Raw genomic sequence first — 26,377 nt, forward strand, 5'->3', positions numbered from 1 at the left:
TCTTTGTAATCTGTATATTCTATGTATTCTATGTATTTTATGTATTTTATGTATTTTATTTAACCTACTCTATGTATTCTATATACAATCTATATATACATATACATTCTATGTATTCTATATACAATTTATGTGTATACAATTTATGTATTCTATGCATTCTATGTAGTCTAATTATTCTATGTATTCTATTTATTCGATGTATCCCATACACTCTATGTATTTTAAATCCCCCCAATTTCTCTATTCCATAATCTGAAGTTTCTGCCTTGTCTGATCCGTTACGGCTGAGCCAATTGCGAGCGGAAACCAGTTCCAGCTATTCCTTAGCCACTCTATAACATCGCCTGGCACTTGCGGTATCTGCGATCTGGCTTATCTCCGAATTTAATGAATTGCGTTCGTCCCCATTGCAATTAACGGAATTAGCTCAACTGGCGACTGCGTGGCGCAGTTTGAATGGGACTACGGTTCGAACTGGTTCGCATGTGCCATCGCAATGTTGGGCTCTCTTCGGCTGTGGCTGCGGCTGTGGCTGTTGCTGCTTTTGTTGGCCCGCTGCTTGGCTGCAGTGCAGCCAGCCGAGAGCTATCGGCCAAGGGCAGTGGATCGAGCTGCAGTGCACGTGCTGAGGCATCACATCAGCCCCAGCTACAATGCGATGAGCGTCATGCAGATGTCGCACTCGCGGCGCTCCCAGCTCGAGCTGGACCTGGCCTTGGACTATTTGCTGCATGAGCTGGGAGAACGGATGTCGGTGCAAATGCTGAATGCCACGCCCATTGAGGAGCCGCGCGACTACATACTGTTCCTGGTGGACACGCCGCATTCATTTGCCGAGCTGCGCTTTCACTTTGCCAAGACGCTCTTCGACCGCGAGTTCAATTTCGTGATCGTGCTCAGCTGGCGAGCCGACACAGAGAAATCCCTGATCGCATCCCTCTACAGCATCTTCAGGACCTGCCTCAGATTTCACGTGATGAACGCCGTGGTGCTGGTGCAGCCCGGCTGGCTGACAGCGGACGTGGTGCATCTGTATGGCTTTCGCCTCTATGCGCTCAGCTGCAATGTCTCCTTCACGCCGGAGCTGCTCGATCGGTATGAGCGCGGCGAGCTGCTGCGGCAGGAGCCGCTCTTTGGCCGCCACCTGGGCACCTTCTACGGCTGCCCGTTGAACATTAGCTGGTATCCGTTGCCGCCGTACGTGATGTTCGATGGCGACCGGCATGATCCCAAGCAGCTCACCGAGACCTGGCGCCTGACGGGCGTCGATGGCGAGCTGATCAAGCTGCTGGCGAGCATCTTCAAGTTCCGTTTGAATCTGCTGCCGCCGTGCGAGCAGAAGTCAGCTGCACTGGAGCTGAACGCCAGCATCGCGGACTGTTTCCGTGAGCTGGCGTCCCAGAACTCGTCCGTGATCATTGGCGCCATGAGCGGCTCGCACATGTACCGGGCGAACTTCTCCACCACCAGCGCGTACCACCAGAGCGCCCTGGTGTTTGTGGTGCGCGTGGATCAGCACATGGGCGCTGTGAATCAGCTGGTGCAGCCGTTCTGCCCCATCGTCTGGCTGGCCCTGGTCGTCTCCTGCCTGGCCCTGCTCCTGCTGCAGTGGCTGTGGCGTCAGAGCCAGAGCCACAGCCAGAGCGTGCCCTTCGATGTGGTGGCCAGTGGCTTGCGCGTCCACACCACGCTCTTGGGCAATCCACTGGACGCAGCCGCTCTGCCGCGAGCGAGCCTCGTGCGCTGCTATCTGGGCGCCTGGCTGCTGCTGGCGCTGGTGCAGCGCGCCGCCTACCAGGGCAAGCTGTACGACGCCTTCCGGCTGCCCTACTATCCGCCAGCGCCGGAGCACATCGTCGAGCTGCTCGAGGGCCACTACCAATACCTGACCACCGACTACGATGACTACTTTCCGGCGCAGCGCAGTCTGCTGCGCAGGACGAGCATCGTGGAGCGCTTCGACGAGCTGCAAGCGGCCGAGGATGGGGCGCGCCTGACGACCAGCGCCCTGCTGGGCAGCCTGGCCCACTACAACGACGAGAACTGGCAGAGCAGCCGCCTGACCCATGTCAAGGAGCACATCTATCTGGTGCAGCTGGTCATGTGCCTGCATCGGCACTCGATTCTGAAGTTCGCCTTCGATCGCAAGCTCAAGCAGCTCCAATCGGCCGGCATTGTTGGGCACATCAGTCGCAATTTCGAGCCACCCATGTTCCACATGCCGTACGCCTCGCACGAGGTCTCGGCGCTACGGCTCGAGATGTTCTACGGCCTCAACTTTATTTGCTATATCCTGCTGCTGGCCTCTGTGCTCGTCTTTCTGCTCGAGCTGCTCAGTCAGCGCGTCGTCTGGCTAAGGCGTTACCTGGACCCATAACTGAGTATATATACCCTGATGCTACATGTATGTATGTAAACCCTATATATGTTATACTCCTAATAAAGCGAATGTTCAGAAACCAGATATAGGAACAAGTTTTTCAATTCAATTTTAGGATTTTAGGTGGATAGTCGAGCTACGTCTAGTACGTACGGCTGTACGGCTTCTGTATTCCACTTGAAGAACTTACTCTACCTGCGCTTACATATCGGGCTCTTCTATGTGATTCTCAATTATTAGCAGTTCCATTTGTGGCTGGTATACGGAATGCAGACGAGTTTAATTGATCCATTTGGCTAAACTCATTAAAATAAAGATGTCACAACTTTATCCATTGAATGTTTAGCCAAGTCCTGTTCCGTTTCCGACTCTGCGTGTCTGCCTGCAGGCTGTCAAGCGCTGACAACCCGTACGCTAGAGTTGCGCACCAAATACCAAATACCGTTGCCTTATTTTCATTTACATTTCCATTATGACACCGCCACAAGCATTTGTTTTCATGCTAGAGGAGAAGGGGGAAAGGAGGGCGTGGGGTTGAGGGGGCAGTCGTGCCACAGAATGTGGCGGCCTCGTTAACCAACAACAGCAGCAAAACAAGCCGGAGAGCACACGAAGAAGCAGAAGAAGTAGAAGCAGAAGCGTAACCGTAGGAGGGAGGAGCAGCAGGAGTGGGCAAAGAGAGCGAGAGAGAGAGAGAGAGAGAGCAACAATAACAGCTCGGAGGTCGGACATAAAGCGAACTCATTAGCCTACATGGCCGCATTTTCCGCCTACACATGTGGGGCATGCGGCATGCAACATGGCGCATGTGGCACACAAATGCGACTACACCCGAAACACTGAGGCCGCTGCTGCAGCTGCCTGCAACTGCTTGCTACATATTTTGTTTGCTTAAATGCCGGAAGTGTTGCAAAAGGGAGACGACTGCCTGGCCAGCAGTTGGCAAGGATTCAGGCACTCGATGACGAGCAACGGGCAACGAGCAACTGCCAAGTGGCAAGTGGCAAGTGGAAAGTGGAGCGTACCCCACTCATATGGTTGCAAGCAACAAATGTTGTCATCATGTTGCACACAATGTACGATATGTGCTTCTCCCTCCAGTCCAGCACTAGGATAACAAGCAGCGGCGACTCACTGATTTCTAGACATGTCTATTAGAGCGCCCAACAACAACAACAATGTGTGGGCTAGAGATACTCGGAATAATGTGAGGAGCTCATGCTGCAATCATAGCCATAAGCTTCTACCTAGCACGGGCGGGTAGATGCAGATGCAGGTACGGGCGGAGGTACGAATGCCGGTACGAACTGGTGAATGAGTGGAAGGATAAGGGCTTAAAGTATACGGATATAATTGATCGATGTATGTGATTAATCTGATCTCTGTTCAATTGCATATATATGCTGTATGGATGCGATGAAAGACGGTACGGACAAAAGGAGTACGGAAAAAAGTTATAAAGGCCTCTCTATTTTATTCTGATCAATATATACATTATATGCATTCAACCTCTCCCACTTCTGTCTGTCTTATGCTCCATAGATGTCCATTTTCTATGAGCTTTCTGTAAGCAAGTATCTAGCCCGAGAGATAAACTGTATATGGTAGCTTTTACAGGGTTTTTACTGAGCCATTCCTTAAACTAAGTAGCCTGGATTACTTATAGTTTGATACAATTTCTCCCAAGACTATATTGATTACGTATCTCGTAATCGCTCGCTGATGATTAACCCACGGCCCTAGGAGAAGATCTTACTTGGAAATATGAGCTATATTTACTATATTGATTATGTATCTCGTAATCGCTCACAGTCGCTGATGATTAACCCACGGCCAAGGAGAAAGTCTTACTCGGAAATACGAGCTAGTTGTATGGTCATTGAAATTTCTCTTATAAAATCAGAATACAGTAGAATCCGCTTATAAAGACTCCGCTTACAGCATTCGTAAGTTGAAAATTCTGGTGCCCAGACTAACTTATCTGAGCCAACTTATACAGTTCAAGCGTCTTCTGGCTCTACCGATTGACCCTTCAACGTTCTTATAACCGGACTCGATTGTATATGTATTATCAAACACTTTATAGCTTTCAATTGTACTAAAACTATATTGGAACTTTTAGTTTACAAAACAATGTGAGAAGTTGCTGTGGAATGCCTAATTCGCTGGCTGGCTGTAACTCATTCGGAGCTCTGGAATTAATGTAGGCCATTAGCTGAATGGAATGGAATGTGCGCCGTTTGAATGATGAATGATGTGAATGCAGTTTGCCAACATTTCGCGTCATTCAAATGACTTCGGCGCGAGTAATTGATGTGTTTGGGACATTGACTTTGGCTTGAAGGCCTGCCTTGGCTGGCTGGCTGGCTGCCACACCCACGCTACAGGCCCACCCACGCCCGTTTGTCATCGCATTCCCAGAGATTCCCACCAATGGGCACACACTTGAGGCTCGTCAGGATGTCGGCGCAGCGTCTGATAAGCGCTGATAACAAAGGTAAACAAAACTCGCCCCCGCCCTGACCGCCCGCTGGCCGCTCAGCGGGCCTTTGGCGGGAAACGCTGCAATTCGTCGGCTGGCGAAAGACGCCCAGCGCATGCGCCAGCCGAACATCCCAATCGTACGCACCGGCCGAGCTCTGCCGTCCAGCTCAGTCGTATAAGAGCTGAGGCTGACAAAAAACTGGGAAATTCGCACGAATAGGAATGAACTGAACTGAATTCTGTCTGCTGAGGTATCGTAATGCATGCGTGATAAGATCTTCAAGTGCCGGGGGATTCATTAAAGCCAAGAAGCAGCTGAAGCCTTTCATAATGACAGTAAGTGCCTGACTCGCATATACCCTGTAAGTTGGGAATGAGCCCAATGCATTTATATTAAATATGAGAAGCCATATAGCGCATATTTATGAAGAGTTGCCTGACTGAGCACATACCCTGTAAATAGATAACTACTTAGAATATACATACAAAATATAGGAAAGTAAGAAATAAAATACTAAAGCTTGAGAATAGCCCATGCCATATGCATTACAGAGTATCATGACAGTGCGCGATAATCTTAATGTATTCAACCTTAATAATTATAATTAGCTTGGGCAACAAGTTCGCACTCTAGAATGATCGACTTGGAGATGCCTTATCTAATCGATAATTATCGATATGTGAATAAAATATGCATTTAATAGAAAATTATGTTAAACTTAGAATGTGCTTAATATTTAAATATATTTATTTCAGTTAGTCTGTAGTTACTAGAGAAAAATATGCTCCAAGAGTTGAAGTTGTAGATAACGATATTTATCGATTTTGGCTAGATCTAGAATCTAGAAATTAAGACTGAAAATAGTGAACTTCCATTTCAATAAAACTTAAATATGTCTCTAGTAGGCCAATGGAATATTAACGAGAACGGAAGCATACCAATAGATATACATCAATCGATATACGGCTGTCGATAGTTGGCGTGATTCCGATGATCGTGCATAGCTTAAGCAGAAGAAGAAGAACTTTTAAATTAGCTGCTGAAATACAATAATTAAAAAACTTAATAAACTCTCCTGCATGTCATACCCCTCACAGCTTATGCACAGGGTATCTGGCTGCATTTGGTGTGGAGCTTCATTTGCAATTTCAATCAGTCGATCTTTTGATTTCTAGCCTTGGCTTCGTTGGCTCTGCCGCTGCTATAAAAGGAGCTGCCTGAGCGGAACCAGTGAACAGTTCACAAGTGAATCTGGGTACGGCTCAAGATGCTGCTGCTGCTGCTGCTGCTATTGTTGTTTATCTGCGGGCTCTTTGACAGCGCCGCCTGGGCAGCTCTGCTGCCACCGGGCAATGCTTACTTGCCACCAGCTGTGCCACAGCTTGTGGCGGCTGCAGCTCCAGCTGCGGTCGTGCCCCACGTGGAGCAACAGCAAGAATATGCGCTGGACTTGCCACTGCAGTTCTACTGAGACATCAGCTGCAAAGGGAATTCAGTAAGCTGCTCGACTTGGACATATCCTGTAAATGAGTAAAGTTTTTTTCTTTTTTAGTTCTTGATGAGCCTGAAATTTGTAAACGAATTTTGTGTGCATAAATAAACGTTTTAAGTATGAAGAGCTATATAAATGTGTATTTAATTTAAGAGCAGATAGTGAAATGTAGGGTATGTAGGGTATGCATATGTGCTTATAAAGAAGTTTGTCAAGTCTGGCTCAAGCAGCTGTCCACTCAATAAGTCACGACTTGACTTCTCTGCAAGTCGCTGTCATATCTACTCTCCAGCTAATCTACCTCATTGTGTGAGCTTCGGTTTTTACAGCGTATTTTCCTTTTATAATATATTGTAGCTGCAACTGTGGCCATTGTGCATCGCATAAAAACGTTGAGAGAAGTCAACTCTTTGTCGTTGGCTGCACTACCGCAAGTAAATCCCTGTACGTAGTCCTTGGACTTCCGGCACCACTCTCTACCTCTCCCTCGCCCTCCCCTCTCCCTCTCTGTGTCACACTAGCTGCAAGTCGAAAGTTTCTGTGTGTGTGTGTGTGTGTGCGTTTGTCTGTCTGTGTGGGTGTAGTTTAATCAAGTTTCGCCACTTAAGTTTGAGCTCAGGTGAAAAACACTCAAAAGCCGCCTGACCGAACCGTTCACAGAGCTGAAACTGAAACCGAACCCCGAACCGAAAAAGCCAAAAACCAAAAGTCCCCGCCCGCCCATCCGTCCGCTGCTCCGGCCGGGCCATGAGCCCAACTGCTGCTGTACAAAAGTTTCGAGAGCTGACTTTTTGGGTTTCACTCGGCTGGGCTTCTAACCTGTTACGCATTCTTTCGACTGCGGCTGCATATGCCCCTCAATTGTTTTATGGACAAGACCTAGCCTGTACTCTAACTAGCCCCTGGCCCAGCCCCCAAGCCGCTCGCAGTCAATTTTTTGTTTCCTTGTCTTTCTGGCTTTGGCCCGGTCTGGCAGCAGCTTTAAAATCAATTAAATTGAGTGCCAGCATGATTGCGCAAAACGATTGTGCAACCTGAATAAGCAGCTATGCGCAAATTCAAGCTTCAGCGACGCAGCTCGTCTGTCTTTCCTGCGGTTATATATATACTTTATTTAGATTAGATTTATCAAGTCTTAATTGAATTTGAATTGCGAATTATTTCTTTATTTCTAGGCGGAACTAAAGCAGATATATGTCAGTTATTCTCTTATATATTATCGATTATCGATTGTGACCACTTTTCGATACTTTACAATCGCCAATGGAGGCAAAATAATCGATTTTATAATGCCGAAATTTTTGCATCAAAGTAGGCGTAGCGAGCGAGGCATATCTCTCGATGCCTGACGACAAAAATTCATTCCCAATCATTTTCTACTGAAGCGCAGAGCTAAAAATTTTTCCAAAAAAAAAAAAAATAAACCAAAAATAAATAAACCAAAAATAAATATAAATAATTCTACGTACATTGTTCCAGATACGGCAAATATGATGCACAACGTGAATGAATTGATGATGCGTAATAGAATGGCTCGCCTTCGTCCCGTGCCCGTGAACAATTATCAGGAGCCGTCGCCCATCCGGCGTGTGCTGGACAGAGTCTTGGAGTTCTACAAGTGCCTCGTCGACAATTTCGGTAGGCTCAAGTTGAAATATCTTCGGCTGTGCGATCGAATCAGCAGCTGGAGTCACCATAGCTACGGCACTGGGCTGGCGAGCATCGATGATTTGGCAGCCAGTTCGGAGACGCTCGACTTTAAGACGAGCAGGATACGTTATGTCGTCTGCCATCCGACGGACAATAAGCGCTGTCTGCTCACCAGCGACGATATGGCCCTGGTCTATAATGATATGCGCCTGAAGCCCTACTATCTGGTATCATCGAAGCAGCGCAATATCAGCTGCGCCGCCTTTCGACCCTGGGACGGCATTCACTTGGCGGTCGGCGGGGAGGGCGGGATCAGCATGTGGACGATCTCGAAGGAGGGCGTCAAGACAATGACCTGGTGCGGCTATCGCGAGGAGGAGTTCATCTACGATCTGCAGTGGCTCCAGGGGGGCAGCCTCCTGGGCAGCGCCTCGCTGGGCAATCAACGTATACAGATCTGGCATCCGACCATGAGGCTGGTGCTGCAGGAGCTCTATATGCCCGTCTCGGGCACCAACTGCTGGGCGCTGCGCCATCCCCTGGACTTGATGTACCTGATCTACTACATTAGGGAGCGCTGCGCTCTGTACGGCTATCGCAACAACATTGACGCCATGAGCAACAAGCTGGTCAAGCGCATGCCCCTGCAGACGGCCGCGTGGACAGGCAAGGGCAACCACCTGCTCTATGTGCCCAAGGGCTCCAGCAAGGTGATGGGCGCCAGCGCGAGCAAGGACTTTGGCTTCTTCAAGCAGCACCATAAGGTGTGGACCACCAGGGAGGTCATCGATCTGGGCCGCTTCCTTTGCAACTGGAACCAATGCATGGGTGGCCCCATCAACTCGATGGCCGTGGATCCCGTTCATGTTTACGCCACGTTCACGTTCACAAACCAGTCGTTCGTGCTGCTCTGCATCCTGCACACTCCCTTCAACTGCACCATCAAGCTGCAGCCACTTCAGATCATCAGTTGCCCCGTGCCCTGCCCGCGCAGCCGGCCCAGCTGCCACGCCTTTGGCAATTCACGTTTCTCGGGCGATAATATTGAGCGTTGCCTGGTCATCTGCTGGTCCTCGAGCCACTTGCAGATTGAGGAGCTCACGGCCCAGACTCGGGAGGACGCTCTGCTGTTTCAGGAGCACGAAATACCATTTGCAAATCGCATTTACCAGATTGGGACGAAATAACTTTGTTTAAAATTTTTGATTCTTTTTCCTTTGCTCTCATTGTGTTCAGTAAATTTCAAATGATTTGGATTCGCATTTAACTGGAGAATAAACTAGTTCCTTAATGAAAGTTGCTTTTGTAGCTCCAATGGAGTTGCTCCAATCAATTTCTTAATGCGAAAACCGAATGATTGCTCCTGCTGCTGATTGATGGACTAGGCGCTACCCTGTATGGTTTGCTAATGGGTGTGTGTGGCTTATGATTGTCTATTTGTCTTTCCGTCCGTCCGTCTGTGTAAGTGTCTGTCCATCCGTCCGTCTGTTCTTCTGTGTTTTTGTCTGTCCGCCTGTCGGGGTCTCCCTTTGTTCATCTATTTGACACTCCTTTTGTCCGTCCATTCCACCTTTCTATGTTCGTCCGTAAATCTCTCTGCCGTCCCTCCGTCCGATCGGCTGCGCCTCTCTCTGTCCGTCAGTCTACCTTTCTGGTAATCTATGCGATCGTTCCTTCGACCGTCTGTCCGAGCCTGTCTCTGCTCATCCGTATATCTCTCTGTTTTTCCTTCAGTCCGTCCATATATCCATCTGTCCGAGCCCCTTTCTCTGCGCCCATATATGTATCTGTTTGCTTACCCATCCGTCCGTCCATCTCACCTTTCTCTGTTCGCCCATATATATCTTTGTCTTCCCTCCGTCCGACCGTCCGTACTTCTCCCTGTTCGACCGTCTATCTGTCTATGTATCCATCCGTCCGTCCTTTCGTCCATGCGCACTTTTAATTGTCTGTCCGTCTATCTATCTGTTTATCCATTTGACCGCCTATACGTCCTTTTGGCCGATCGGCCGCACCTGTCTCTGTCCGTCCGTCTATTCGTCTCATCTCTATATCCGTCCGCCTATCTGTCTATGTATCCATCCGTCTGTCCATTCGACCGTCTGTCCGAGTCTCTTTCTATCCGTCCGTCTATCTCTCTGTTTATCCTTCCGTCCGTCCATCCATTCGCCCGTCTCTTTATATGACTGTGCCATCCTCTGCTTTATCCATCCTTTTGCTCTATTTACAGGGTATACAACTAGTTCAGCTAACTTGCTTATAAGAGTAGTGGAGCAATTATATACCTGACGGTGCGTGCGTGTGTGTTCATGTGTCTGTGTGTGCTGTTGTTGTTGCATGGCTAAAGTCAATTGACAATTGTATGGTTATTGTTATTGTTGTTGTTGCTGTTGTTGTTGTTTCGTTAGCTTTATTATTTGCCAAGTAAAAGTAATGAGACTTTTGTTGCCTTGTTGCGTTGCACATGAGTGCGCCTGTTAAGCTTTATATTTGTACACACACACACACACATACACACACACTCAATGCATTTGCAGGAAATAAGCTAAACCCCAACTCATGTGTGTGTGTGAGTGTGTTTGTTTGCTTGTGTGTGTGTGAGTGTGCTGCTGGCCTTTTGTTGTGTTGGGCAAACAAAAGCGCAAAGCGTTGACATCCAGTGGGTGCGCCAACAACAACAACAACAACATTAACAATAGAGCAAATAAGTATGCTTGAATGGGGTATGCCAAGCCTAGAAGATGCCCTGGGTAGAAATAAAAATGAAAGCTCTACCTCAGGAATCCTTTAAATAAATGCAGTGGTAATATTTTATGAACGTAGATCTTAAAAGCGTTGAATTAAGGAAATATCGATTTTTATCGATAATTCTTAAGATATCATACTGTCTTTGAGGGAAGAAGAATATATACATATACATATTGGATTTGGATTTGGATTTGGATTTGTGAGCCAATATCGATCTTTATCGATAATCTTTAACATATCGAACTGCCTTTGGAGAATGAAGAATATATGTATATACATAAGCCAATATCGATTTGTATCGATAGTACTTAATATATCGAACTGCCTTTAAAGGAATAAGAATCTATGCATATATATCAGCTTTCAAATCTAAGGTAGACTTAAAATCCAATATCGATTTGTATCGATAATATTCAACTTATCGAACTGCCTTTGAAGGAAGAAGAATATATGCATATACATATATAAACTTTCAAGTTTCAGCTTCCAAGTCTAAGGTGGACTGTTGCCCGTTACAAAAACTGGCACTGCATGGGCATACCCTATAGCACACATTCATTAAGCGCTGGGTATATCAACAGTTTGGGCTCCAAACAAAGTAAAAGCATTTCGAAATGCACGCCAAAGTCTGAATGCAGGCAGACAGCGGGGGTTAGAGAGAGCGATGGCTAGTTACAGAGAGAAAGAGAGAAAGAGAGAGAAGAAAGTGAGAGAGAGAGAGGAAGAGGGAGCTGCGTTAGCTGGGCAGCTGTTGATAAGGACTTGCAGTCGTGCGAGTTTTGCCTTTTTGGCGCCTGCATTATCGATAGAAAATAAATTAATTTTCATAATAATAATTGGCCCAGCCGGCAAGAGCCATCAACCCTTTGCCGCATTGCCTGCAGCAACGAGTCCCTATGGCTGGGATGGATGGGCATGGGGGTTTTCTATACAGTTTTGCGGAACAGAGCGCCAATAATAATAACATTGTTAACACAACGTGCGCATGTAATAAAATCGTTTATTGAATTGGCCATAAATTTCCTCGTAGCTAGCAACAGCCGCAAAGCGAAACAGCAAACCCCTCGACCTCCGCTCTCTGCCCTCCGCCCAACGAACGCCTCCCTCGGCGCATGCAACCCTTAGCAAAACCCCAAACGTTTCACGCAAAGTCAAAAGTTGCACTCACTTGGGCGCCGCAGTGGGTGGGCCAATGGAGCATTACGAACGCCTCCTCCTGCACTTGGGCCTTTGTGCAAAAGTTTAGCAACCACGAGCAACGAATCCGTCTCTGTCTCACTCTGTCTCACTCTCTCTCTATCTCTCTTTCTCTCGCTGAGACACTAAGCTCTTTCTCTCCTTATGCGGAAAGGCTTTAGCCGTAGTCTAAACAGTTTCCAGGTGCTCATAAAGAGGATTATAGTTCGCTTAGCTGTGGCTAATGAAGCGCTTGCTGCTTAGATTTTACGATAACACGCATATAGAACAACGCGTAGAGCCGATAGAGAAAACATTAACCAATAATCAGTTGGGTTTAACGAACAAAGAACAGCTATGGGTGACAAAGGATATGGATGCTAAAATTTGATGATCTAGAGACAATGCGTGTCAAGCTAAGCAGAAACTCTTAAAGGGTAAGAGATAGTTAAAGCGTCTCAACTATATATATATCCCTAACTCAAGGAAGAATATGTTCAACTAATTTCAAATGAAAGCAAAGGCTTGCACAAATTTGAGTTAGCTTCGCTGAAATCAATTCGATCAGCTCTTAATGTCAAAGGACGCGCAACAAAAGGTGATTGCAACTAGTCCATGTGGTCCTTGGCGCTGCAGTCTGGCCGGCGAGTGCATTGCTCTGCCAGCTGCCATTAATTTGCCGCAGCATTTTAACTACCGCACATAAATTGCATGTAGTGCCATTAATAAGCATAAAAGCATTCGCGTTCGCGTTCGCATTCGCCTTGCCACTTGGCCAAGAGCAGGCGAAGGAGCTGCTCCAGCTGCTCGGTCTCGGCTCCCATGTGAGCCCAGTGGAGTTCGATGCCTTTTGGTCCTTTACGCCGGCTGCACGTCTTTGGGGCTGGCCACTTGGCTTTCAGCTGAAACACTTCAAATGTTTTCAATGCTGTTCAATAATTTGTGCAAGGACAACAGCGACGATAAACGCGACGAGCTGACTCAGAGATAAGACCAGAAGCATGCTGCGCTCCCCAGATAGAGATGAGCGCGTGACTCACATGCGTACCTAATACAAATAGAAGCGAGCCAGTGCAGCTGACTGAGCTGGTGTTGAGTGTGCTGTACTTAGGGCAGGTTTAGACTCTTGCGCAGCCCAGCAGCAGCATAGGACTCTTCTTGTCAGGGATATTAGATCTTGGATCTTGGCAAGCACTGAAGCAGCAGAAGTTAAGGCAGAGTCCTGGTATTCCGCTTCGATTCCTCTTCGATTCATTGGGAATGTTTCACGACCTCTCTTCAAAGGAGCAAAGTCCCAGCAGGGAGCTAGCTATCTCCCATTGACTGAGAGGAGCAGCGAATGAGAAAACAGTTGGTACTATTGGAGTAGGCCGCTCAAGAGACGGAAAGAACTTGGAATTGTTTCGTGACCAAGAAGAACTTTAGGCTCACGTTAAAAATTAAATTAAGTTCCGAATCATTTCAAGCAAGAACTTGGAACTGCTTTACTGCCCGAGAAGAGTTTTAGACTCACGTTAAAAATTCATTTAAATACCCTACCTACCCACTAGAGCTGGAGAACCATCAATGGAACCATCGATAATATCGATGGTTTGAACCATGGTTGGGAAAACCATCGAGTACCGTCTCTAGCGATGGTTCTCCAGCTCTACTACTCACAGTCAGTTGACTTGATGAGTTAGCTATCGCTGGCACTCGTGTCACGAGCTCAGCTCTTGCTGCAGCCGTCGCACATTGTCTATAAAAAATGCGCTTACTTTGAAGTGTTTTGCAAACAGTTGCATTATCACGATGCTTGAGCGATAAAGGCTATCAGGCGAGAGGCTTTGCTACATCAATTTCGACTGTTTGCTAATTATGAAGTGACGCTGGGGAATGCAACAGGAAATTTACGAATTTCGAAGCGCTTTCTTGCTGTAAATTGTTGTGAATGGCATGCCAGGAACGCGCCAGTGATGAATGGACGACAACAACAATAATAATGCGAATAATAAGAACTAGAATGGACGACGTGTGCTCTGGCCCAACGGCGGGCTGCTTTTGTCCTGGCGCTTACTTTACTTTTAATATGTTAAACTGTGGACTCGCCAGCGCACAAAAGTGCGGCATGCTAGGCATCTGGAATCCGGAATTCACATGAGCTGGCCAGTGCGAGAGGTATGAGAGTTCATAAAATAGAAAAGAAAAAAAAAGTGTAGAGACAGGAGCAAAGTGAATCGGGGTCCCGGACTTCGCATAGATAGCACACACAAAGCAAGTGCACAAAACTGAAAACTGTAGCCAAGCACTTTTTGATTTATGTAGTCCGGGAGGGAGTAGGGCTAGAGGCTAGGGGCTTGAGCTGAAACTGGGACGGGGACTGGGATTGGGACAGGGACTGGGGCTTGGTTAGGTTGATGCGGTGGTTGCTCGGAAGTGTAGACAATTTGTTAGAATTTATACAAAAACGCAGCCCGCTTTGGGCAACGAATGATGGTTTCTTTTTTTTTTCTGAGGGGCTGGGGAGCGGGCACAGCCCTATAAAACATGAGTGGCATTTTATTTTAAAGTAGCTCAAACAAATGCCCAGGCTTTTGTATAAACTTACAACTAATGATTTTCACTTACCATAGACAGACAGGGAGAGGGAGATAAAGAGAGAGAGGGAGAGGGAGACGCAGTAGGAGGTTAAAGGAGCTAGACGAGTGGCTTCTGGCTCACTCACACATGCCCTGCACAGATTTACATGACATTATGTCATTGTTGCCATTGTCATTCTCATTGTTGTTGTTGTTGTCTGCTTTTATGACGTCAATTATGTTTATGAATGTCTAAACAAAAACTTCTATAAAGCCTTCATCTTCGCATTGTCCTCATTGTGCACACACACACACGCCCTCTCTCTTCCTCTGTAGCTGTCTGTGCAGTGGGGCGCTTGTATTCAGAATTTTCGGGGTAGTTTGAGTCTAAGTGAATTTATTACCATGAGCAAAATTTATTTAAGCAGTCAAATGCACGTGAAGTGCATCACAAGAAAGCTGTCACACTGACGTCAGCTGACGTCAAAGGCGGCTCTGGGAATGCGGAGCCAGCTGGCGGAGGCTGCTAGGCCAAATGCATATGTAGGAGGCTCAAGGGCTTCCGTTTCTCCATGCCTCCTCATTTTTTTCTTCGTCTGCAACAGGGTGACTCGTGCGCTGCAGTTGACTAAAGAAATGATCTAAGACTAATAGCGAACCTTACTGGAAAGTCCGTTTGATAGGCAGAGACCTGACTGAGTTTTGGGTCTAGGGAAGTCTGATGAGTCTGGGTCTGAGTAAGCTTAAGCTGAATCTTAAAGGAAAGTATGGTACAGTAAAATCCGTTTATAACGACACTCAAAGGACCGTCTTTATACCCGGAAGTTCGCTCATAAAAGTTTGTCTGGGAACCAGGATTTCCGTCTCTATAACCGTACAGACACTATAAGCGGAGTCGTTATAACCGGTGTCTACTGTATATAGTAAAGCAGCAATCAAAGCCAGGGATGCTAAACGTCCGTAGGTCAACGTTCCGTAGGTCGCCTTTCAGACATCTAGGGAAAGTGACCAAAAACCTGCCGCAGTTGTTCAACTGAAAATTCCCCTGGTTATATTGGATATATTTGATCAACCAAAGACGCCCTCAGGCGTATCTTCATAGTTACCAAATTATAAACCGTCTGAGCCGTAGCCTTGGGACATTTTGGCGCTTTAGCCGGAACTTTGGTGCCCGAGCTCAAGTGCCAACACTGGCGTGAGTCGCCCTAATGTCAAATGTACAAACACATTGACAATGACAGGGCCACATAAAGCGCACTTGTGCCAATGACTGACATCTTCTTCACACACACGCACACGAAGAGACGGAGAGGGAGAGAGGTAGCGAAAGATTCGGGCCAGAGACACGTTCCTCGCTGCAGGGCAATGCAAATTCAACGCAACGCTTGCTTCTCTCTGTGTGTGTGTGTGTGTGCAACAGCTCAAGCCGTTGCCAGACGTAATTCCAACTGAAAGGCAGCACACCCAGAGAGAGGGGGAGAGAGAGAGTGGGCTAGAGGGATTGGCACAACAGTTGCAGGACATGCATGCACAACATGGCAGATGGAGTGGCAGCTCCGTTGACGAGAACTGCTTCAAATCAAATCAAATTCCCGACAAACATCAAGAGCAACAACAACCGCTAGAGAAGCGTGCAGTCCTCATTTCGATTTCTTTTTTTTTTTTTAAGGTCTTCCCAAAGGAAAATTGAAGATTTGCCAGGCATTGACCTTGGATATTTCACTTACAGCTTGACCAGGTGAAGCAATGCCAGCGGGTCTGGCATAGACATAGCTTAGCCTAGAACCCTTTCTCGCTTTTGGACTCCCTTGAAGGTAGTTGCTCTGTGAAGAGTCCTAGAGTAAGTGGAGTTTAATACAGAGCCCGTTCTCTTTTTGGGACTCTCTTGAAGGGAGTCGCTCTGAAAACTGGGACTCTTCGCATATGTTGGCGTTGAGTAAGTGGAGGCTGGACATAAAGCTTAGCCTGGAACCCTTTCTACCTTTTGGGCTACCTTAAAGGTAGTCGCTCTGAAAGTGAAGAGTCCTAGGGTAAGTGGAGGTTGGGCCTGTAGCTTAGTCCAGAACCCGTTCTCTCCTTAGGATTCCCTTCAAGGTGGTGAATAGTCTTAGAGTAAGTGGAGGTTGGGCATGCAGTTTAGCCTAGAACCGTTTCTATTTTTGTAATCATTTCCTATATGGATACATAGCTAAGCCTAGAACTCTTTCTCTCTTTTGGACTCCCTTGAAGGTAGTCGCTTTAAAAGTCAAGAGACTTAGGGCTAGTAAACGTTAGACATGCATCTTAGTCCAGAACCCGTTCATTCCTTAGGACTTCCTTCAAGTTGGTCGTTCTGAAAGTGAAGAGTCCTAGACTAGTTTGAAGACAGGCTAGTCCAGAACGGTTTCTCTTTTCGTAGTCCCTACCAATAAGTTGCTTGGCCTAGACCTTAACAGGTCAGACTAGTTTTAGGAGTTTTCCCTTTGGACTTTAAGTAGACTTTGCGAATTTCTGGCTTCACCCATCTGACTTTACAGACTTTAGACCGTTTCTTGCTTTCGGCAGACCTTGGCCTTGACGCCTGTAGCCGCCTTTAAAGAGTCGGCTTCTAATTTACGGCTTATCCTTGCGAGAGTAGCAGCAATTAGCGACGCACTTGCAGCTAAAAAGTTGACGCGAAATGCGCATTGCTCGAGTGCAGCATCTTCAGGCGGCACTCGAGACCCGCTTACACTTTCACACTCTCACTGCGTGCGTGTGTGTGTGTGTGTGTGTGTGTGTGTGTGTGTGTGTGTGTGTGTGTATGGGTTGTGCGTGCATATTACGCTTTTCGCACGATTTGTTGTCGAGTGCTTACAATTCGCCCGACCGACAGCAGCAGCCAGCATCTATCGCAGTGCCCCTTCGAGTGGCCACGCCCCATTGAAGAAGACTTCAATTCAATTCAGTTCAGTTCAGCTCGCAGCGCACCTACAATTTCCGCATGTCAACTGCACTTTGCATGAGTGCGTTCCAAGCACCCTCCGTTCGTTCCCCAGCCCCCCACAGCTCCGGCATGCCTCATGCCTAAAATCTAGCTGACATTTCGCCTACCCACATTTGCCCCATGTACGTATGTGTGTATGTGTGAATCCCTCTCGGTACAGCCCAGGTTTCTATTTGGTTTCCTCTTTCTTATATTTTCATTTTCCCTTCTCTTTTTTTCCTGTGGCATTTCCACTTGATTTACAAAACTCAACGCAACAACAATGAGAAAACCACATTTGACTGACTGACTGAGTGACTGAGTGACTGAGTGACTGAGTGACTGACTAGCTGACTGAGTGCCTGCCCCTACCGAGGCGAGTTGCCAGCGCCTGTTGCCTCCTTCCTGTGCTGTGCTGTCCTGTGTGTGGACTGCTGCTGTTCGCTGTTGATTTATATGCACGTCGATTCGACGTAATTGAAGACGTGATCGAAATTCAAATTTTTGATTTTTAGACCCGTGACTGCATTGACCTACCCCTCTCACGTCACGCCTCCTGCTCCGGCTCCTGCTCCAGCCCCGCTCCCGATTATCTGCATTCCCTTGTTTGTTCCACATATTCGCATTGGCAACGTCGTCGAACTTAATGTGATTTTGGTTTACGCTCAGCGTGTAAGCCACCCACTCCGCACTACCCTCCCCTGCCCGCTGTGTGCCACGTCCTGCGCGATTCCCATGCTAATGTCGCGTTACATCTTCAGTTTGCCTATTTTCTTTTTTTTTTTTTTTTTGTTGTGCATTGAAATAATTCTCATTTCTGGCAACAAGTGAGTGCTGAGCCTCGGCGCTGCATTTCATCAATGAACTAGCTAGAACCCAATCTCAACTGCCTGCTCTGGCCCACATCCGCTCGCCCTCAGTCGGTGGCTTACCAGCAACCAGCAAATCATTGAAAGCTTTGTCAATTTCACATTTTATCAGTTTAAAGCTACAGTGCACACATCAGCCGGAGTCCATTAGCTACGGCCGTACGCCGCCGACCGGCTCACTGCATTGCTCTACATCGACTGTGCCTTCACAATCCATTCGGGAGAGGGGGGGGAGTGCATTTGACGTTCGTTTTCTATATCTGCTGCCAGTTTGACTATGGGACTCTTTTCCCAGAATCTCAACCCACGCTACACCTCTACTCCTCTCTCCCTCTCTCTCTTTCGCTCTCCTTGTTCGCTGTCTGTTGTATTGCCGTCATGCCATTCAGTATCTTCCCAACTTTGTTAAATCAGCCATGAAAACGGATTGTCGTCTGTATTCCACTGTCTGTATCCTGCCTGTCCTCTGTCTTGTCAACTGTCTGTGCATTTTGCATTTCGTTTGCTCATTTGACTTGGGTGCTGACTGAATGACTGCCTGATGGACAGACTGTCCGACAGCCGGACGGACGTCGGGAACGTGACCTGCTGCCATGTCTAAAAGCTTTCAATAATAATGGCACACCAACACTGAGGGTGGAGAGAGAGAGGGAGAGAGGGAGGGAGAGAGAGACTACTGCTGCTTATTAACATTGCCCTCTTCAATGTGAGACGGTGTGTGTGTGTGCGTCTTGGGGATTATGTCTCGACAGGCCTCTACCTACCTCTACCCTCTCTCTCTCTCTCCTTCTCTCTCTTTCTCCCTTCGACACCTGCGTATCGCTGCATAGCCTCGTCTCACGACTTTTCCGCCTCGTCTCAGCGTTAACTTCAACACCTGTCGCCAGCAGCCTCAACCTGCTCGACCCCCGTCCGCTCTGTCACATGCAGAAAACTCTATGGGTACCCTCGAACCGGGTCTAACTACCCCCCAGCCGCACGGCAAGCCCCGCAGAGCTACCCGCTAGACACATGCTAATGGTAAATGGTTGTGTTGTCGACAGTCAGAGACACACAACTGGTTGTTGTTGTTGTTGTTGTTGTTCTTGTCACACACACACACACACACATAGACACGGTGTTTTGCTTTTGTCTTAGGCTACGTTTGTGTTAATATTTACATAATTGTGGTTAAAAGTAGCTTTTAAGATGTTTTTAACTGGCAAATGGTGAAAAGCATTTTACACACACACACATGCACATATACTCTGTACTAGCCCCCAGCCACTCCCCCTTTTCACACGCTGTCTGCTGCCATTCCAGTGCTTTGCTTTTGCCATTTGCCAGTTTTGCTTTTGTTTCCATTTTGTGCTGCATTTAATGGCAACAACAACAACAACAACTGACAAATGTGTGTTTGATGGCATTTTATTGCCAACTCCCCCATGCCTCCCCCCAGGCCCTCCTCCCTCCTGCTTCAGCGTGCTCTGCTCGTTTATGGCTTGACATTTTCATAAAGATGCGTGGGGCTTGTTGGCGGAAGTTGTTTCTGTTTAGCAGCGGCTTTGTTGGCCATTTAGTTGGTATTTGCCTATTCCCGTTAACACACACACACGCACACACACACACATATACACTCGTTTGCACTCGGCAAATTGTTCGAAAATATTTTTGGCCAACCTTAAAACATTTCATTTAGGTATTTTTTATACGCCTTGCCCACTGAAAATGTTTAGCAAAAAAATAAAACAGGGTATACTGCAGCAAAGCAGGCATATTCGTTGCCATAGAGCATATGACTATACTTCTCCTGTCGCTGAGAATTAGTTATCTGAGCTTGATAATTCAATGGCAGATATACTCATTCATACAGTGGAAGGTGGTCTTCTTGGTATTATCCATAGCCTACGCAGTTGTAGAGCTGAAGTCTTTGTAGATCTCAGTTGAGCTTTTCCATATATAGAGCTAGCATTGGTCTCTATCTCTCTCTCTCTTACTCCCTCGGTTTCTTTCTCTTACTCCCTCTTCTCTCTGTGTCTCTCTCTCTTTTTTTCTCTTACTCCTTCTCTCTTTGTCTCCCTCTCTATTACTTCCTCTAACTCTCTCTTCACTCTCTTAATGGAGGCGCGCGGGCCAGGAACAGCGGAGCTCTCGGACGCCGGAGAGGGCGCTTACGCGCGCGCGCCCGCGCCAAGGGCGGATCGAGCGCCTCTCGCGACCTCGAGCGCTCGACTTCGGAACTCTACTCCGCCCAAGCCCCTCTTTCCTACTCTCTCTCTCTCTCTCTTACTCCTTCTCTTTCTCTCTTATTTCCTCTCTCTCTCTCTCTCTCTTTCTCTCTTACTTCTTCTCTCTCTCTCTGTATTACTCCACCTATCTCTCTTACTCCTTTTGTCTCTCTGTCTCTCACTTACTCCTTCTCTCTCTCTCTCTCTCTCTCTTAGTCCTTCTATCACTCAGACTCCCTATAGCAGCTTTTGCTAATAGCCTTCAGCTGCATGTAGGGTATCTCTTAGTCGTGCACACCCTGCCGCAGCTTTAGTTATTTACTTTTTAGTGCATTGACTGTTATGCGAATTTGTTGCAACAATTTCGTTGGGTTTTCAAAAATATTGAGCATCAAAAGTTGTTGCCACACATACTATACACCCACACACACACACACATTTATATATGTATATATATGCCACACTCCTATCTCTCTCATCTAGACAACCCCTCGATAGTCGCCATTCGGTTGGGGCTTGTTTAGTTGGCTCTTGAGGTCCGACTCGTGCTACCAAAACGTTTACGCTTGAGTATATATGTGTGTGTGCGTGTGTGTGTGTGTGTGTGTAATGTGTGGCTCTTTATGTTGCAACAAGAGCTAGTACTGCTCCTGCTCCTGCTGCTGCTGCTCCTGCTGCTGCTCCTGCTGCTTACCGCAGCCACAAAAACTTTAACTTTTAGCAGCTTGTTTCGTCCATTTGAACGTTTACCCTGCCCAGCCTCAAATGCTTTTTGCATACATTGATAAGGGCGGGGCTGTGGGGCCGGTTGGCTGGCTGGCTTTGAGGTTGCGGGGAAGCCGCATAAGGCAAAATTGTGGCAAGCCAAAAGCTCAAAGAGCGCAAACGCTTCAAAATGATAACAAAACCAAACGCGCTAACCAAAGGCGCAGCGAACAGGGGCAACGGAGTATTCCAAAGAAATATTCAAATAACATGAGCATAACAAATTGTTAACAGAAGGTTAGAAGGGTTCCGGTGTGCCTCAGTTGTGTGATGAACTGAGCAGCCTTTGCTTGGGTTAGCTTACATGGGGCCACTCGACCAAGTCTAGTCAGCTCTGCCTTTGCCTGTACAGTTCCCAATTTCAGTTTGGCCAGATCTTTGTCAGGTCTCTAAATAATCCAAACAACACAAATCCTATGTAAAGTACAAAAATAGCAAGGGAAATGGGCTTGACACGAAAATTATCCTGCCTGCTGCTGATCTCTGTGATCCTTCCGCTGCTGATCCCTGGCGTGCTGAGTAAGCTCGAGCTGGTTGTTCTTTATCCGATTCCTTCCCACTCAACAGCCCCATCAAACAGCTCAAATCGTGGACAACGGGGAGCAGGGAGATGCTGGCGAGAAGCTGCTGATGGACTCCACTCGACCGATTCGTCCGATACGAGGTATGTAAAGAGCTCGACAATAATAAGCGCCGCTGTTTAGAGTAGCTCTTCCTCTGTGCCCTCCGCGCAGCCTTGAAGCTCCAAAAAATTAGGGGACGCAACGCTGTCGTGAGTGAAGAAGGCGATTACGAGGACGACGATGCGGACGGACACAAGAATAGAAACGGCTGCGATGCCAGCGATGATCCGAAGCGCCAGAGCATCTACACCGTCAACATCAACACAGTCAACATGGACGATGAGGAGGCCAAGCAAATGATGTCGGAGCGCGAGTTCAATCAGGCGATCAAGCAGCTGATGAAGTTCGGTGAGAACACCGTGGGTAAGTGACACGCCCATTGAAACGCCGATTGCTAAACATTTGCCATTGAATTCCCATCATGCCGCAGCTGACAAACACTTGAAACGCATTGAGAATGGAGCTGGCATGGATTTCCGGCGTGAATTCGCCAGCGACGAAGCAAATCCCTACATCTGATGATAATTGCAAAATATTTTGTTTGAGCTGAGTTCGTTCCTCAATTTCTCGTACAATTCAAGCGTGAGCTGAGAGGGAATAAGTATATATATATGTATATATATGTATATGTACATGTATATCATTTAATTATATACATATATGTATATATATATACATATGTAACTTTTTTCTTTTCTTCAGAAATATATTTTCTTGGAAAATCAGCAAAATTTTGGAATACTTTCTATACCGTGCATACTATAGGCAGTAATGTACATCCTCTATTATCTATATGTTGTATATGTTTTTTATATATTCATTCATGTTTTTGATTGGAAAATGCAGCCGGAGTTCGTCTAGCCATCTTCGCCTGTACGTCCGTTCTTTGGCTTATCCTTCTATCCGTCCTTCAGTTCAGCATTCATCCGTTTCATCGGTCTATCCTTCCATCTCTTTCGCTCTTTGCCATTTCGATCAGCACAGATGACACCTTTAAGTATCTTCAATTCAGTTTTTTTTTCTTGTCCCTCCGTCTGTCCGCCCGTCTGTCTGTCTATCAGCAGGAAGAGTTTGCTTAACATACAGGGCATGGGCTCGTCGTGCCCTCCCACTCTACTTCAGCGTGATTTGAACTATTTTCTTGATAGCCATTCATTTGATATTGCTAATGGAATTGTTGCCCATCTAGATTCCTAGCTAGATATTCAGCATGGATCATTAATTTTATGAATACTGTTGCTCTTCTTGCTCTTCTTCTTGTTGTTGTTGCCTTTGGAGGCATGTGTCAAAGTTTGAAGTTTCATTTTGTTTCGTTGTTTTCCATTCCGGCTTTACATTTGCGCCAATGCTTAATTATGCCAACATTTAAACGTCAGCTATGTGAGAGAATGACATTTGAATGACCTTCAGATACCCTGTAATGCCAGAGAGCGAGAGGGAGAGAGAGAGAGAGTAAGCAGACTGCAGTCAGAGTTTATGCCAGGTCTTGTATGCTCTGCATGTGTGTGCTTTACAGGGTATATTAAAGTGTAACTGCCATGCTTTGAATGCTCAATCTCATATTGATCAGCCACGCAGCTGGAATTGAAATTGTAGCTAGCCCCAGAGGGTGGGAGGGGCTAAGGGCTGACTAGGCCCGGCTAGCCGAGTAGGCCAAGCTGCCTCGGGACCCGCGCGCAATTTATGGCAATTACCAGCGATTAAAGAGTTGAGCGCAAGCCCAAAAAAAAGAAGTGAGAGAAACTTTTGCCAGAGCCGCAGACAGAAATGGAGCGAGAGAGAGAGGGAGAGAGAGCTGAGTGGGACAGCGGCTGGCGCGATAAATGTAATCAAATTTAATTTCGACAAATTGCTTTTGAATTACGCGACCTTCGACGTTTGGCGCCGGCGAAACACAGCTGAAAATTGTTGTTAAAATAATAATAACTTCTGTCTGTGTCTGTGTGTGTGTGTGTGTGTCAGAGCACAATTGCCACAATAACAACAGCAATTTGCGCTTGAAATGATGAAAACAAAGTAAACGTCGAGAACGACGACGACGACGGGGCGTATACGTAATAATAAAAATTATGATTCATACGCAAAAATACACACAGAGCGAGAGAGAGAGAGAGAGAGAGAGAGAGAGAGAGAGAGTGAGGGCAGAGAGATACCGTTGAGCTGCTGATTGGCCATTTGGCTTAAATGCACAAATTAATTTGATTGAACCACATCGAAGAGCCGCCAGCACAGCACAGCAAAACTCAAACAGAAAACTTTTCCAGTTGTTCATATTTCTCAGTTGTTGCGTTTTCCATTTGCAAACTTTAAGCAAATAATCAGTTTTAGCTTCAATAATTTTGATATTTTTATCGAATTGCAAATGGAATTGCTTAAATTGGCTTGCACTACGGGAATATGAAAGATTTCAAACTTTTCAATATAGAAAAGGAAAGAGATGAGAGAGAGAGAGAGAGAGAGAGAGAGAGAGAGAGAGAGAGAGAGAGAGAGAGAGAGGAAAATTTCGAACTCTTCAATATAGAGGAGGGGAGAGAACAGAAAAATGAGAGAGAGAGCTAATCAGTCCTCATTCAGTAGTTAGAGGTATTTTTCATCCATTTCAAATGACTTTAAAGCTTTATTCATTCCTTAAGCACATTGCGACTCTGCTATGCCACCATCACAAATCGAATCCCTCCCTGATGATTTTGGTAACGAATCATTGAACTAAATATCTCCAATTGAAATCAAAATAAATACATGAATAAAAGAATGAATAGACGAATGCGATTCGAACATTGTGGACAAGCCTATCTGATTGTAGAATACTCGTTCATGATGAAGCAAAATCAAGCAGGAATCAGAAACATGATCTATGGGCAGATCATAGGCAATAGCTTATATAAAGACTGAGCTGTATAGAAACTGGGTTATGAATATATACTCTCCGGTATTTCATTAAGGCAGATGGACAGACATGAGTGTCCATCAGCCACATCCAATATAGACTCTCCTCATTCTGCAGGCGAGCATCAGAAATAGTCAAGCACAATATAAATAGAAACAATGTGAGCTCGCCTAATTTGTTAGTACAGCCGAAATAGAGTGCTTTGCACTCCATACTCCACCGCCTTTGTTACGCCATTCTGATACCCTGTAATGCTGAGAGTATTGGTCTATACTTGTTAGTTAAGTTAGTTCTCTCTGGATAATAATGTCAGCAAGTGTGCATAGACCTTACTTATTAATAAGACGCTTTCAATGCAATCACGGCTAGATTTATGGCTAGAATTGCAAGAAATTAAAGTAATTCAGGCTGAGAAATGCGAAAGGTGTGCATTCCAGGAACGTCAAAATCAATGATAAAGCCTATAGGTAGAGTCATTATATATCTCTCAGTTTCTCTCTCTCTCTTTTTTCACTCTGTACATCTACCATTCTCTCTATTTATCTCTCTCTCTCTCTCTCAATCTATCTCTCTCTCAATCGCTCTCTCTCTCAATCTATCTCTCTCTCTCAATCTATCTTTCTCTCTCTCTCAATCGCTCTCTCTCTCAATCTATCTCTCTCTCTCAATCTATCTTTCTCTCTCTCTCAATCGCTGTCTCTCTCAATCTATCTCTCAATCGATCTTTCTGTCAATCTATCTCTCTCTTTCTCAATCGATCTCTCCCCTCTCTCTCTTTCCCTCTATCTGTCTATATTTCTCTCTCTCTCTCTCTCTCTCTCTCTATCTCTTTCTCTCTATCTCCCCCTTTCCCTCTTTCATTCCATATAGCTCCATAAACTTACACTTCGATTTCAATAATTTCTTTTTAGTTCAATTCCATTAAAGGGTATCCCACGCGTCCTGCTGTTTAGGCTTAGTTTATGACTCATTGTTCTTCATCAATTTTTTGGTTGTATTTGCTAGGTAATTTCCATGCAAACAATTGCTTGATTCTTTCTTTCTTTCTCTCTATATTCAGTGTATTTTCTCTCTATCTCTCTCTTAGTCTCTCTCTCTCTTTTGCCACCGTCATTGCGGGCTTCATCAACTGACAATTTTACGAGCAACCTCTACTCCTACCCCTCCCCTTTTCTTCACTCTTCCGCTCGCTCTCCCTCTCTCCTGCTTTGGCTGCGCATTTACATTTTGACAACAGGCAAACAGCAAAAAAAAAAAGAGAGAAGAGAGGAGAGAAAAGAGTCAAACTAATCTAACAACTGCTAACAACAAGAGCCGCTCTAGCCCCTCCCCACTTCAGTGTGGCCATGCCCATGGCGAACGCCCCAAACGAGTGGCCGCCGGGCAGCGCGCGCTTGCTGCCTCCACTTGCTCCCCCTCCCTGCCTCTGCTGCGCCACTGGCTATGCTTGGCTCCCATCTGCTGCTGCTGTTCGCTTTGCCTAACAAAGCATTTTGCAGCTGGCAAATATCTCCCTCTATTTCTCTCTCTCTCCCCCTCGCTCTCCCTCTGTCTCTTTCTCTATCGCCATCTCTCTGTGTGTGCGAATAC

At 46.4% G+C, this 26,377-nt stretch overlaps 3 protein-coding genes across 3 annotated transcripts; all 3 read left to right on the forward strand.

The window, feature by feature from the left end:
- Positions 1-391: 391 nt before the first annotated feature.
- Positions 392-2,516, forward strand: Ir7a (Ionotropic receptor 7a). Its single transcript, XM_089264924.1, has one exon. The coding sequence runs from the start codon at positions 500-502 to the stop codon at positions 2,378-2,380; it is 1,881 nt and encodes a 626-aa protein (XP_089121050.1). The 5' UTR covers positions 392-499; the 3' UTR covers positions 2,381-2,516.
- A 5,256-nt stretch (positions 2,517-7,772) lies between these two features.
- Positions 7,773-9,306, forward strand: LOC115565034 (aladin). The gene has a single exon (XM_030389984.2). It carries the CDS (start codon positions 7,851-7,853, stop codon positions 9,195-9,197), a length of 1,347 nt encoding a protein of 448 aa, XP_030245844.2. The 5' UTR covers positions 7,773-7,850; the 3' UTR covers positions 9,198-9,306.
- Positions 9,307-21,584: 12,278 nt separating this feature from the next.
- Positions 21,585-22,493, forward strand: LOC115564787 (uncharacterized). The gene is made up of 4 exons (XM_030389486.2): positions 21,585-21,796; positions 21,858-21,941; positions 22,012-22,263; positions 22,331-22,493. Exons 1-4 carry the CDS (start codon positions 21,721-21,723, stop codon positions 22,417-22,419), a joined length of 501 nt encoding a protein of 166 aa, XP_030245346.1. The 5' UTR covers positions 21,585-21,720; the 3' UTR covers positions 22,420-22,493.
- The last annotated feature ends 3,884 nt before the right edge of the window (positions 22,494-26,377 follow it).

Source organism: Drosophila navojoa, chromosome X, assembly GCF_054131105.1.
Source record: "Drosophila navojoa isolate 15081-1374.11 chromosome X, UAZ_NAV_1.0, whole genome shotgun sequence".
NCBI classification, from domain to species: Eukaryota; Metazoa; Arthropoda; class Insecta; order Diptera; family Drosophilidae; genus Drosophila; species Drosophila navojoa.

Excerpts from the sequence above, each read along its gene's own strand:
- LOC115565034 (XM_030389984.2), top strand. The coding sequence starts at position 7,851 with ATGATGCACAACGTGAATGAATTGATGATGCGTAATAGAATGGCTCGC.
- LOC115564787 (XM_030389486.2), top strand. The coding sequence starts at position 21,721 with ATGGGCTTGACACGAAAATTATCCTGCCTGCTGCTGATCTCTGTGATC. Across the intron at positions 21,942-22,011 it reads ACCGATTCGTCCGATACGAG|CCTTGAAGCTCCAAAAAATT; the intron begins GTATGTAAAGAG and ends CCCTCCGCGCAG. Across the intron at positions 22,264-22,330 it reads GTTCGGTGAGAACACCGTGG|CTGACAAACACTTGAAACGC; the intron begins GTAAGTGACACG and ends ATCATGCCGCAG.
- Ir7a (XM_089264924.1), top strand. The coding sequence starts at position 500 with ATGTTGGGCTCTCTTCGGCTGTGGCTGCGGCTGTGGCTGTTGCTGCTT.